This window comes from Podarcis gaigeae (assembly GCF_964106915.1).
Source record: "Podarcis gaigeae genome assembly, chromosome: 9".
NCBI classification, from domain to species: domain Eukaryota; kingdom Metazoa; phylum Chordata; class Lepidosauria; order Squamata; family Lacertidae; genus Podarcis; species Podarcis gaigeae.
This window is the reverse complement of record NC_139685.1, coordinates 10,861,579-10,875,116: the sequence shown is the minus strand read 5'-3', so window position 1 is coordinate 10,875,116 and position 13,538 is coordinate 10,861,579. Positions and strand designations below refer to the sequence as shown.

At 43.7% G+C, this 13,538-nt stretch overlaps 1 protein-coding gene across 14 annotated transcripts in view; it reads left to right on the top strand.

The window, feature by feature from the left end:
• Positions 1-13,538, top strand: part of KCNIP4 (potassium voltage-gated channel interacting protein 4) — a 396,014-nt gene that overhangs the window by 336,300 nt on the left and 46,176 nt on the right. The window contains exon 2 of one of the 14 annotated variants that reach the window (XM_083755078.1): positions 5,106-5,211. The exons of 12 other annotated variants lie outside the window; for them this stretch is intronic. In XM_083755078.1, the coding sequence (XP_083611204.1) occupies positions 5,106-5,211 (106 nt within the window). The remainder of the gene's footprint in view (positions 1-5,105; positions 5,212-13,538) is intronic. One more of the 14 variants, XM_083755077.1, reaches the window with a different exon arrangement.

Below are 13,538 nucleotides of genomic sequence, written 5' to 3'. Positions count from 1 at the left end.
GCGGTTACCCTCACAGAAGTAGCATCCGAGTGAAAAAGATAGGACTTTATTGAAATTTAATGTGCATAGGGGCAGCCTCAAAAATAAGGAGGAGGCTACAGGAAACCACATCCAAAGCAATGTTTTTATACTCTTCCAGATGACACATGGCATTTCTATTCACCAAAGAATCACAGCAGTCTTAATTGTTGCAATCCAAAGTCATCTTCCGGAACCAAATCTTTTAGCTCATCATGTAACTATGTGATCACATACAACAATTTTACAGTGTCTTTCTTTATTAAGACTTTGACTAATTTTCCTTTTCATTAAATGTCTCCCAATAATATCCAATATTTATCTCAATTGCCATGCAGAGCCGATTCTCTTTTCATGCATACAACGGTCACCATAGAGTCTAACAGTCTATTGCGTGTCGGGGTCCCCAAGCCACCTCCCAATAACTCACACTTCACACATCAATTTTGGTTTGGGTTTTTGGCACGATTTTGGCCACAACTTTATTTAAATACACCCAAGTGAGTGGTTGCTTAGGCATTGGTTCCGACTATCTGTCCTTGCTCAGGGACAGAACTGGCTTCCGGATTCCAGCGGCAGCCAGTCAGGGAAACAAATTTTGCGGAGAAAATGAGGCTGGGCCTCAGTCCCTCACTTCTCACCCTCATGCTCCTGGTGGCTTGCACGGCCCAAGTCTGATGCCAGGGACTAGGACAAAAGGGATGGCAAGCCCCTGGATTCCTTTAACGGAATTCCCTTTCTGCACCACCATTGGAGGGGTAGGCACTTACCCCTCCACCAACCAATTTGAACCAATGCCTAACCGCCAACCTTACAAGTTGTGACGATTTGCTACGCAGTAGGCAAAACCAAATGGCACCAGCCAATCAGCCAAATGGACAAATTCCTACCAGGCCCCTGCCTCAAGGCAGACGACCCCATGACAGGCAGAGCAAGGTCAAGTGAACAACCCCCCCCCCCAATACAGGGAGGGTGGGCGGGTGATCTGGTGCAAGCAGCCAAGAGAACGCTCAAAGTTGGGCGACCAGTATTTAAAACCTCTGACCCCTCCTTCAAAATTGGCAACAAGTAGTTCTCCCCAGTGACCCGATTAACCAATACATTGCCTGGGTCCCTCCACAAATCCGTCCAGCAACAATGGGATGGCTTTTATCCCCCACCGTAACACGCGCTCTCTGCTAGGGAGAAAACGTTTTCTTTTCAGTTTTCTGGAATGTACATTCACTGTGTAAAGTAAAAGCAGCTAGCTCTGTACAATAAAAGGTAGGCAGGCACAGGCTTTTTCAATTTAGGTAGGCCATAGGTTCAAAACAAATGGAATCATCAAAATGACATAATTTTATGAAATTATTATTTTCACCAACAATTACTTCGCAGCTGAAAAGAGGGGCAGCCTTAACGCACCCCAGATTTCATAAGGCTGTAGAAGAAAGAGGTAACCTTCTACAAACTAGAGAATTCAGACTTGAAACTTGCTGGAAATATGTGAAGTATTGACCAATTTTCATGCACAAAAATGTTCATATCAAAAATAGCTTTCTTTCCCTCACTGCTTCAATCATCAGTAGCTATTTTATAATGCTTATCCAATTCACAGGAGACACAATGATTCCAAAGGAACATTAGTTTTCTACTGGGTCCAGTATTCTTTTGCAGATGTGGTCTAAGATGCCATAATTCAAAGCAGTGGCATAGAAGGAGAAAGGGACTGTAAATTATGGAGCATGATGTCTGTTCAAATGCTTTCACCGAGCAAACAAATGGAAAGGATGAAATGGAAGAGGGCAAAGGGTGCAGAAGGAAAAAAGACAGTTGTGTGTGCAACCGAGAGATGTGTTTTGCCCTGAAATAAAAGAACTAACCGCTACTACTTTGATTACTCATTGGTCTCATAATTCATGTTACATCATCCTTTTCTCCTGCACTGTTGAATGAAACAGTGTCCTTGATTATTTGATAGAAACAACATAAAATATGAAAAACGACCACCAGTTTACACTATTATTCTAAACTGGAGGCATGAAAATAGAATAACTGAGATTTTGGATTGACTCACTGTTCTCACAAGATAAATGTGCTCCTTTTGCTTTTATATTTGTTCCGCCTTCAACTCTCAAAGTTTCTCTATTTTCTGGTGTTTTGCTTCTGCTAGCACAAGGCAATTCATGAGAATGCATGGCTGCCACCAAAATCACCACTCACCTTCTCTTGCTTAGCAATATCTAGTAAAACATACTCCATACTGTGACATTGCAAATATCCCTTCTTTCCTCTACTAGCTATAAAAGGATTGTAAGGTTAAATGGTGTTTGGTTCCGGATACAGCAGAGTTTTACAGGCAAGACAGATTTATATTCTGAGAAAAGGTAATTATGGATTTTGGAAACATAACTGGCCAAAAGGCTAGTTTTAGGAGTTCTGTTTTATGCTGTCTTTCCCCAAATAAAGTTTTGTGGGTGATCAAAGGAAACCTTTGATTTTCTTATGTAATAGCTTCTACAACAGCAGCTGCTACAATCTCTTCTTAGTGCTTAGGATGGTGACAATTTTTGCAATAATCGAGCTTCTACTCCAGCTGCAACCTGTTCACTAGCTTGTGAGCCAATCAGGTTTCACGTGAATGCTGGCAATATTTAATGGTACAACATTCTTCAGCTGTGAAAAAACAACTAACTGAATGACAACTTATCGAACCAGGCTGTTATAATTGTGCAACCCATTTCTGTGTGCTGCTGAAATGTGTATTCCCTTGAACTCTGTTTAATTGAGGCGATGACAATAGCTATTAACATTTATTGTTGCATTTCTCATCCTGTTTCCTACTATCATTGTGGGGAGGGGAACTGAAAATCCTATCAATTTAAAGGGTTATTCACCTGCCAAAACAATGTTGCTTAAATATATTGGCCTGAGGGGAAACTATCAAGGCCAGACCAGAGGAGGGGGGTGTAAGTTGGATGTAAGGAAAAAAAGAGGCGAGAACACATTACTACAATGATTAAAGTAAACTAAGATATGAAAAAGGGATGTGGGTGGCGCTGTGGGTTAAACCACAGAGCCTAGGATTTGCCAATCAGAAGGTCGCGGTTCGAATCCCCGCGACAGGGTGAGCTCCCGTTGCTCAGTCCCTGCTCCTACCCACCTAGCAGTTCAAAAGCACATCAAAGTGCAAGTAGATAAATAGGTGGGAAGGTAAACAGCGTTTCTGTGCGCTGCTCTGGTTCGCCAAAAGCGGCTTAGTCATGCTGGCCACGTGACCTGGAAGCTGTACACCGGCTCCCTCGGCCAATAAAGCGAGATGAGTGCCGCAACCCCAGAGTCAGCCACGACTGGACCCAGTGGTCAGGGGTCCCTTTACCTCTACCTTAATATATGAAAATATATACAAACTTGTGACACAATGTGACATTAGTCAGTATCACCTGCCCCCCACCCCATTCAGGGCCAACAACACAACGGAGTATCAAGCAAACCTTTTAAAATATTAAATAAAACAAAAACAAAAACCTAACTTACTGTCCCACCCTTGCCATCACTTTCTTTCGGTTTCTCATCATTATGCAAAGAACGTTAGTGAGCCATCTTCAAATGATTTAGAGAAGCCATCACGGTTTCTGATTTGATCCTGGAATGTCCCACTTTTCCTTAGGATGTCCCTGGAAAAATGTTGGAGGGTATGGAGTTATCTGACCCCCAAGCTATCTGAAGGCAATCCTGTATAGAGATTTTTATTTACTTATTTTTAAAATGTTTTATGTTTTATATGCTTTTATATATGTTGAAAGCTGCCCAGAGTGGCTGGGGTAACCCAGTAAGATGTGTGGTGTATAAATAGTAAAATTATCATTATGGAATAGGGCATGGGTAGGCAAACTAAGGTCTGGGCACCGGCTGCGGCCCAATCGCCTTCTCAATCTGGCCCGCAGACGGTCTGGGAATCAGCGTGTTTTTACATTAGAGTGTGCCCTTTTGTTTAAAATGCATCTCTAGGTTATTTGTGGGGCCTGCCTGGTGTTTTTACATGAGTAGAATCTGTTTAAAATGCATCTCTGGCTTATTTGTGGGGCATAGGAATTCGTTCATTTCCCCACCCCCACCCCCCAAAAATATAGTCCGGCCCACCACAAGATCTGAGGGACAGTGGACCGGCCCCCTGCTGGAAAAGTTTGCTGACCCCTGGAATAGGGCATCCCTATTTTCATCAGAGAAATGTTGGAGGGTGTGCAGAACTGAGGTCTGGTGAGTTCTGGCTGAAAAAAAAAGCCCTGCATGCCACAATTAGGATTTGTAAAAAGCCTCCCATTAACTGCACTGGAAAGTTTTTTTCAGAAGCAGTAGGAGGGGCCAGGAGCACGACAGCAGCAAGGAAGGTCACTTTAGATATATGTGCATTCACAAGCACCTTGTAGGCATGTGTCATAGCGGTTGGAAACCCGTGGCAAACTCTGGCAGCCTGCCTTGCCCCATAAAATTATAGTAACAGTTCCCACTTCCTTCTCATTCTTCATGGTAGTAATCTCCCATGTTTCAGTCATGGTCATGTTATCTTTATAGCAACTGAACTGATCAATTAAGACTTAGCCTGCACATGAAAACTCCAACAAGAATTCTGCAATGATACAGAAAAAAACTCCAGAGTAGGCTCATATCAAGGAAAGGCAAAAGTACCAGCTGGTTATCACAGTTCCTGTGTGAATGACAAGTGCTAAAGTTTGATGCGAACTCAGCAGTAGAGCTTAAAACATCATGGGGGACAACAAAGTGTTTTATATTTGAATCACAATGCAATTAAAGCAATTACAGATGTGTCTGTCAATATTTTGTCACTTAATCTTTTTTAAAAAAAACACCCAGACATCTGGCTCTCTGCGATGATCCACTTATAAAAAGAGATAATTTGTACAAAAGCCTCTGGGGCATGGTATAAATGCAAAGAGGTGGATATTTTGTTGTCCTCCGTGTTTCTCGACTGGGAATGTTTGCCTGCTTGCTCCCCGTGCTACCTCCCTCAATATGCAAATGTTTGATGTGCAGCCTGCAAGTTTATTTTAAAGAGATTTTAACAGCCCTGATCATGTATCTTCTAGGTTTCCTGTACACCCAGAGCAGTACCAAACACAGCATTAAAGAGCGACTTATGAAGCTCTTGCCTTGTTCAACTGCCAAAACAACATCTCCTGATATTCAAAGCAAGTTTTTTTTTTCCCTTTTCCCATTTCATGGTTAGATTTGCATGCATCGCCAGGTTTATTTTAAAAACAATTTTACTAACTTTATTTAAATCAACAACAACCTCTTGATTTAAACTTTCTGCTGGTTATCTGTTTTACAACCTTGGAGTGTTTGAGAAGATACCATTTCCAAGACTGAATTAACTTGATGGATTCTGCAGTAACGGGTCTCAATGCCTTTCATGAAGCTGGCAGATGGTTGGAGAAGTAGATTATGAACTGTGTTTGGAGGAAGGCTTGAAAACTTAACAGGTTTCCTCTGATGAGGAGAACCATAATACAGTAGTGGCTAAAGTCATCTTGACCACACTGCTACCAAACCTCTCTACAATTGCAGCAGTAAATAAAAAGTGTTTAGCTCCTAGCAGGATGGAAGTACAGTGGTACCTTCGTTCTCAAACGCCTTGATACTCGAACAACTTGGAACCCAAAAGCTGCAAACCCAGAATTAAGTGTTCTGGTTTGCTAACCTTTTTCGGAAGCCAAACATGCTCTATTTTGAGTGTTACGCTGAGGTCTGTCTGTTTTTGCTATTTATTTTGCGTTTTTGTTTTTGCGACTTTTTTGTTTGTTTTTGTGACTGTGTGGAACCCAGTTCAGCTACTGGTTGACTGATTGTGTGACTGCAGTACATTGTTTATTGATTTCATTTTATGGATCAGTGGTCTCATTAGATAGTAAAATCCATGCTGAATTGCTGTTTTAGGGGTTGTTTGTAAAAGTCTGGGACGGATTGATCCATTTTGCATTACTTTCTTCGGGAAAGCGCGCCTTGGTTTTGGAACGCTTTGGGTTTGGAACGGACTTCTGGAACGGATTAAGTTTGAGAATCAAGGTACCACTGTAAAGAGTTATTGGGGAGCCACCATAAATTTTTTAAATGCCTCTTTTCAGGGCCCATGAGGCAGTTGCCTCAGGTGGCAGGCTGGGGAAACTGGGAGAGTTGACAGATCTGTACCTCAAGTAGCCACTACCAAACCATTCTACATTGTAAATCTTATATTAATAATCCAAAAATTGAGAGAACAAGGTACAAGATCTACTACAGAAGCCACAAACAGAAAACTCATTCAAATTGTGTCCAAAAGGAAAATTCAGTCTTTAAAGTTCCTTTAGCCAGGCTCCTGTAGATATCAACAAAGGTAAGTTTGATCAAATGAAGTGTCGGCGATGTTGCGCTCAAGGGTTAGATATCAATGAAGATAAGTTTGTTTCACCCATGAAGAGTCTCAAGCTTCTTCAGTAAATTCTCTCTCACGGTTTTGATATATTTATAAACATTCAAGTCCATATGTTACATTCCTTCTTGGCTTAAGCTACAATATTTAATTTCTTTCTTCAGGAAATTTTTCCTCAAGATTTTGGTGTATACATACATTCAACTTCATATGCTAAGTTCTTTCTTGACTTAAGCATTTATTCATTTACTAAGCGAAACAGGGGACAAACGCTGGCACCCTGTCTAACTCTCGTGCGTAACATTTTCCTTTTGGACACAATTTGAATGAGTTTTGTGTTTGTGGCTTCTGTCGTAGATCTTGTACCTCGAAGTAGAAGGGCGGCAAGTGGGGCACCATTTTCTGTTTTGCCTCAAGCAGCAAAACGTCATGGACCAGCCCTGCCTCTTGTGCATTGTCACCAGCTGTGCATCAGAAAGCATGTGCAGGAGGGCTACATCAGTAGACTTTAATGGGCAGATTCATATTGGAGGAGAAAGTCCCACAAGTACCTTGGTCCCGAGCTGTAAAAGACTTAGAACCAGCACCATAAATTGTGTTTGGAAATGAAGGGGCAGCCTGTGCAATAATGAGGTCACATGATCCCAGCACTTGGCCTCAGTAGTGGAGGAACCCTCTCTAGCAGCCGGGGCGGGACGCCGAGGGGCGTGACAAACTGCCCAGTGACACACGTGCAACATCCATACGGAGTGCGCACACTCCTGTGGACAACTGTACGGATGGCATGCGCGAGTGGCAGCCCATATGGAGTGCGCATGTGTGGCATCCCATACGGAGTGCGCATGTGTGGCAGCCTACTGCTCATGCGGCAACCATACTGGCTGCCATGCATGCGCACTCCGTACGGGATGCCGCACATGCGCACTCCATATGGGCTGCCACTTGTGCGTGCCACCCATACAGTTTTCCATACGGAGTGTGCATGTGCAGCGTCCCTTACGGACTGTGCATGCGTGGCAGTCCATACGGCCACTGTGCGAGAGGCAGCCCATATGGATGTCTGTATGGATGCTGCGCAAATGGCGCCCATACTGACTGTGTGCGCCCTCGGCTGCTCTACAGCTGGAGGGAGGTAGGGACTATCTTGTCACACACACACACACCCCGAGTGGCACCCAGGGCAACCCTCCCCCTCCGCCCCCCACTTCATACCCCCCTGCTTTGCCTCAGTCAGAATTTTAGCAGTGGGACTCTGCACCAGTTGAAATCTCAGGGGTGGGCTTTCAAGGGCAGCCCCACATAGAGCACATTACGGTAATCTAGCTGTGATATAACTCATGCATGCGTCCCCATAGCCAGGTCTGACCATGCCAGAAAGAGGAGTTCATCTGGCACACCAGCCTGACATGGGCGAAAGCTTAGTAAATGAGGCTGTTTGATTGAAGTAATAGCGTAAATATGGCCCTTCACTCCAGGGTCAAATTGTCTTTGGTTTGTTCTGGGGATGTGGGGTAAATACTTCACCATCACACTTTAGATTAGAACAAGTAGGACCTGTGAGAAAATAGTTGTGGCATGGGATGTTCCTATTCTGGAATTCTTCCAGGACACTCTACTTCTGATTTTCATGTTTTCCCCTCTCAACAGCCAGGGTTCTGTGGATTCTGAGCATGCACAGTCCTCATCATGCTGCCCCCCCCCCCCTTAAATTGTTTTTGGTGTGTGGGATGTGTGTGTGTGTGTGTGTGTGTTATTTTGCATACGGTAGTGTTTTCCCAAGCCTGCAGATACTTCCTTCATGTGCATTGATGATGCTGTTTTGGCTACAGAATGCTGTAGCGAGGCTCTTCACGGGGTCCCTGCCATGGGAGCATATTCACCCAGTGCTTTACCAGTTGCACTGACTCCCGGTGGAATATCAGGTCAGGTTTAAGGTGCTGGTTTTGACTTTTAAAGCCCTTTGTGTCTTAGGGCCCTCGTATTTACGGGACCGCCTCTCCTGGTATGCCCTGCAGAGGACCTTAAGGTCCATGAATAATCATAGTATAGAGGTCCTGGGCCCTAAGGAAGTCAGATTATCCTCCACCAGGGCCAAGGCCTTTTCAGTGATGGCTCCAACCTGGTGGAATGCTCTGTCCCATGAGACCAGGGCCCTGCAGGATTTAACTTCCTTCCGCAGGGCCTGTAAGCCAGAACTATTCCTCCTGGCTTTCAATTTGAACTTAGCCTGATCTTTTATTCCCCTTCCTTCCCTCCCCCTCCCCCTTTTTATGAAGATTACCCTCTCTGGGATCCCACAGCTAATTCTCCCCTGGTCTCCTCGCTGGCCCAAATAGGACTAATTTAGCCAGCTAGCCCTGGTGATCATCTAATGTTTATTGGATGGATTTTCCCCCTAAATTGATTTTTGAATTCTGAATTTATTGTTATTCACATTTTATACTGTATTTTATGCTGTTTTTGTTGCATCAATTAAGTGTTTTGAATTTGTTGTGAGCTGCCCTGAGCCCGGTTTTCTGAACTGGGAAATCTAAAAAAAAAAAAATTGTTGTTGTTATTATTACATTTAGAGAATGAGTTCACCATTAGGATATACTGTAGTTTTGAGATAGCCCAGAGCAAAGATGTTGGCGCTCCATTCATAACTCTCCAAAGGAGCAACATACGTGTAGAAAAACAGCTCCTGTTGTGATCAGTCAGAATAGTGTTTGTAGCAGTAGATAATGGGCAGATGTGCACCAAACTTTTAAAGCACATCCAGAGCACATGTAAAACAAGTGTTTTTCCCAATGAATCCTGAGGACTGTGGTCTTCCCCACACAGAGCTATAGTTGCGCGTCGAGGTCCCCCAGGCCACCCCAATAACTCACACTTCACACATGTTTTTGGCATGAATTTGGCCACATCTTTATTTAAATACACACACGTGAGTGGTTGCTTAGGCCTTGGTTACGACTATCTGTCCTTGCCCCAGGGACAGAACTGACTTCCGGATTCCAGCGGAAGCCAGTCAGGGAGAACCATATTGGGGAGAAATGAAGCTGGACATCAGTCCCCCATCTCTCACCCTCATGCTCCCTGGGGCTTGCACGGCCCAAGTCTAATGCCAGGGACTAGGACAAAAGGGATGGCAAGCCCCTGGATTCCTTTAACGGAATTCCCTTTCAGCACCACCATTGGAGGAGTAGGCACTTACCCCTCCACCAACCAATTTTAACCAATGCCTAACCGCCAACCTTACAAGTTGTGACGATTTGCTACGCAGTAGGCAAAAACCAAATGGCAACAGCCAATCAGCCAAATGGACAAAATTCCTACCAGGCCCCTGCCCCAAGGCAGACGACCCCATGATAGGCATAGCAAGGTCAGAGGACAACGAACCCCCCCTTTTTCAGGGAGGGTGGGCGGGTGATCCGGTGCACGCAGCCCAAGAGAAGGCCCCAGGCTGCCTGCCCTGTATTTCAGACCTCTGACCCCTCCCACACTTTAGCAACATAACATTCTCCCCAGCAACACTCCTTGCCCAATCACAGCATGTGGCCAATTTGCCCAACGACAGTGGGGTGGCCTATTTGGCCCCCACCGCAACACGTGCTCTCTATTATGGAGAACACGCTTTCTCAGCACCCTTAACAAACTACAATTCTCAGGATTCGCTGGGGGAAGTGATAGGGTTTAAATGTGTGTTGGATGTGCTTTAAATGTATGGTGTGGATCTGCTTCATAGTAATGGGGGTGCCGATTACCCAGTTTTAGTCTTCTCCCATTTTCTCAGGGGGTTAGTTCTTAAACTGTTCTGGGAGAATGATCCTAGTCTATAATGTTAATATTTTATGACACTATTGGAAGAATCCATAAAGAAGGCTGATCGCCCAAGAATTGATGCTTTTGAATTATGGTGCTGGAGGAGACTCTTGAGAGTCCCATGGACTGCAAGAAGATCAAACCTCTCCATTCTGTTTTGTTTTTTTTATAATAATTTTTATTAAGGTTTTCCAAATTAAAACAAATCAAAACAAATTAAATCCAATCTATAAACTTTTTGCCAATAACTAGGACTTCCCCTCCCTACCCCCTCTTGTGTTCCAAATCTTCCAAATAAGCAATTAAATTCAACAAGTTCTTATCCCCAAATTACACTCATCATCAATAACCCAATTTATCCAAATTCCCATCCCCTAAGATCGATCTATACCCTTCCACGAGTTTCCCCCTTTCAAACATAGTACAGATGGAAATAAGATAAATATGAATAGTGATTTTACAGCCTTTGGATTCCAATTTTCCCTCCCCTCTTTCCCCTTTGCGTTTCACCTATCCCTCTACTTCTAATATCTTCCTGGAGTTCCCACATTACACTATGTCCCTCAGGTTCTTTGCCAGTCTTTAATTACGGATGTCCAATCGTAGAAGGAGTCTATCAAAAAAGGGGCCCATTTCTTCTATCCAGGTTTTTATTTCCAGGAGTAAAAACTCCAATTTTGTATCCATAAGCTTGTCAAACCTGAATATCCCAAATGTTCCCCCAGTTCTGTCCAGTTCTTGTTATTTCCTTGTTCTTGTCAATCATTCTCCTCCTTTTTATTTCTCTGTTCTCCCACAGAAATGTTCTTTTTCCAAAAGTTTCTAGTGTCTCTGCAGAGGCTTGTTATTCATGGAGCAAAACATTGCATCATGTTCCTTTCATTTTCCAACAAGTAGTTCCATTGTTTCCTGTAGTGTGTAGACCTCTGTAGACAAAATAATGTTCCATTCCTGCAGTTTCCCAGGAGATTAAAAGTTCCATTCAACTGTTCAAGTTTCCTGTCAAAAACACATGCAATATCCCTTGGCTCCTCTAGGTGGATTACAGTAGCAAAGTTCCCTTCCAGAATCACATCCACCAGTCCAAGTAGCTTGTTAACCGATATTTAAAACAGTTTATATTCAATTTATAACAAATATAACCGGCAAAGTCCTCATGACAAAATCTCTATTTTAATCTTCCTTTTTGACAGCTCTTTGACAGCTGTCAAAACCTCCATCGCTTTTCTCCAGGCAGTTTCACGAATCGCTCCAGGGATTCCGGGGGGGGGATTGCTTTTTTAAAAAAACAATTCCACTTTTCTCCTCCAGCTCAATCTTATAATTTTCCCTCGCGAAGTTGCTGATTCGGCAAGATAAAGTTACACTCGATCTTAGTTGTCCAGTCCTTTGTTTTGGCTCTTCTACAATTTAGGGGTGGGCTGACTTCCTTTTTTCCGCCTCCCCCGTTCGCTCCGAATTTTAAAAATTTATCCCTTTTTTTTTTTAGTCCATATTCCAATTACTCACGGGTTCTTCTTTAGAGCCGAATTTTCAATGGAAGAAGTCAGCGCTCTCCGCCGGATGGCATGCGGCTGCGCTCGGCAGGGATAGCAGAGAACTCAAAGCACCACGCTTCTCCCCGGCACCCGATCCGTAGCCTTTAAAAAGGCTCCTTCACGAGTCGGGAGAGCGCTAACGGTGCCAGCCGAGTCTCCATGTCCACGGCCTCCTCTGGCCGTGGTTTTTAAGGGTCCCCGCATCGCCGGTGCGGTAGGACCCAGCCCCTGCCAAGCCGGCTCCCTCCGGAGCTCGGAGGGAGTCCGCCATTCGGCGATGGCGCCGACCCGGAAGTCTCCAAACCTCTCCATTCTGAAGGAAATCAGCCCTGAGTGCTCACTGGAAGGACAGATCCTGAAGCTGAGGCTCCAAGACTTTGGCCACCTCATGAGAAGAGAAGACGCCCTGGAAAAGACCCTGATGTTGGGAAAGATGGAGGGCACAAGGAGAAGGGGACGACAGAGGACGAGATGGTTGGACAGTGTTCTCGAAGCTACAAACATGAGTCTAAACAAACTGTGGGAGGCCGTGGAAGACAGGAGTGCCTGGCGTGCTCTGGTCCATGCGGTCATGAAGAGTCGAACACAACTAAACGACTAAACAACAACAACATTGGAAGAATATATATTATAAACAGACTGATCCTGCTTCTCCAAACTTTAGGAACTGGACCTTGAAAGAATGACAGCGATATAGATTTGCATAGTAGCATTTAGAACTCTGTTCTTCTGAGGAAAATAATTTGCAGTGACCAATTTGCATTTTGTTGGAAGCAAATTGGAAACCCACTTAATCAGTTCTTTCTGGAACAAATTTTTAAGTTACAAATTAGTGGAGCATAAACTTGTCTGTTTAAAAAATGGATTACCTGTGACATTGAGCTTGCATGGCAGGTTCTAGCAAATTTTCACAGGCTGTTTATCATGACTTGAAAACTGGAGTTTGTGAGCCTCTTGAATACTGAACAGCGGTTCTTGCTCCTTCCTTTGTAATCAGAAAAGGGAGATTTAATTTTCAAATGCAAATGAGAAATATTTGAATTGTGCATATTCTACAAAGCCTTTAATTTTTAATTTAGAACATCTTAATATTCACTGTGCTGTGCATAATAATTATTTAAATTTAGAGATGCATATTAATGTATTTACTGAAATTTGCAGCCCACAAATGACTTGCACTCCAGTCCTAACACCTTAGATTCTCTGCATGAATTACATCTAATATCCAGATGGCAGCTTCGTATGTGATCTTTTCTTACTTAAAAGTTATGGGGCGGAATCTGAATTGGTATCACAGTTCATGTGGAGAGAAGTTTTAATCCTCATCCCCTATCTATGCCCCAATGAAACTTTTTTAAAATAGGGCCTTTAAAAAAAAACACACAGAGAGAGAGAGAGAGAGAAAGATAAGTTTCTCTTTTTTTGGTGGGGTGGGAGAGGGCTAAGCTGGGGAAACCTCCCCTCCCCACACATTGCTGGCCCAAACTAGATCATGTCCTCTGCACTTTCTTTTGAGTGAGACATAAACCCATACTTAGCTGCAGGCTACACATTAAGTGTAATGTGTAGTTTGGCCTCAGAGAATAAGAGCCAGTGTATATACATCATTTAGTGAACCTGCTCCTGGTGCGTACCATGCTGTGCTATATACCAGGGGTGACAGGTAATAGTGCTGTGCTATGAAACAACCTCTTGGTACTCAAGAAGCTAGCACATGGAGAAGATGGCTAAGCTGGAACCTTCTATCTGACATGCCAACTCTCTCTATG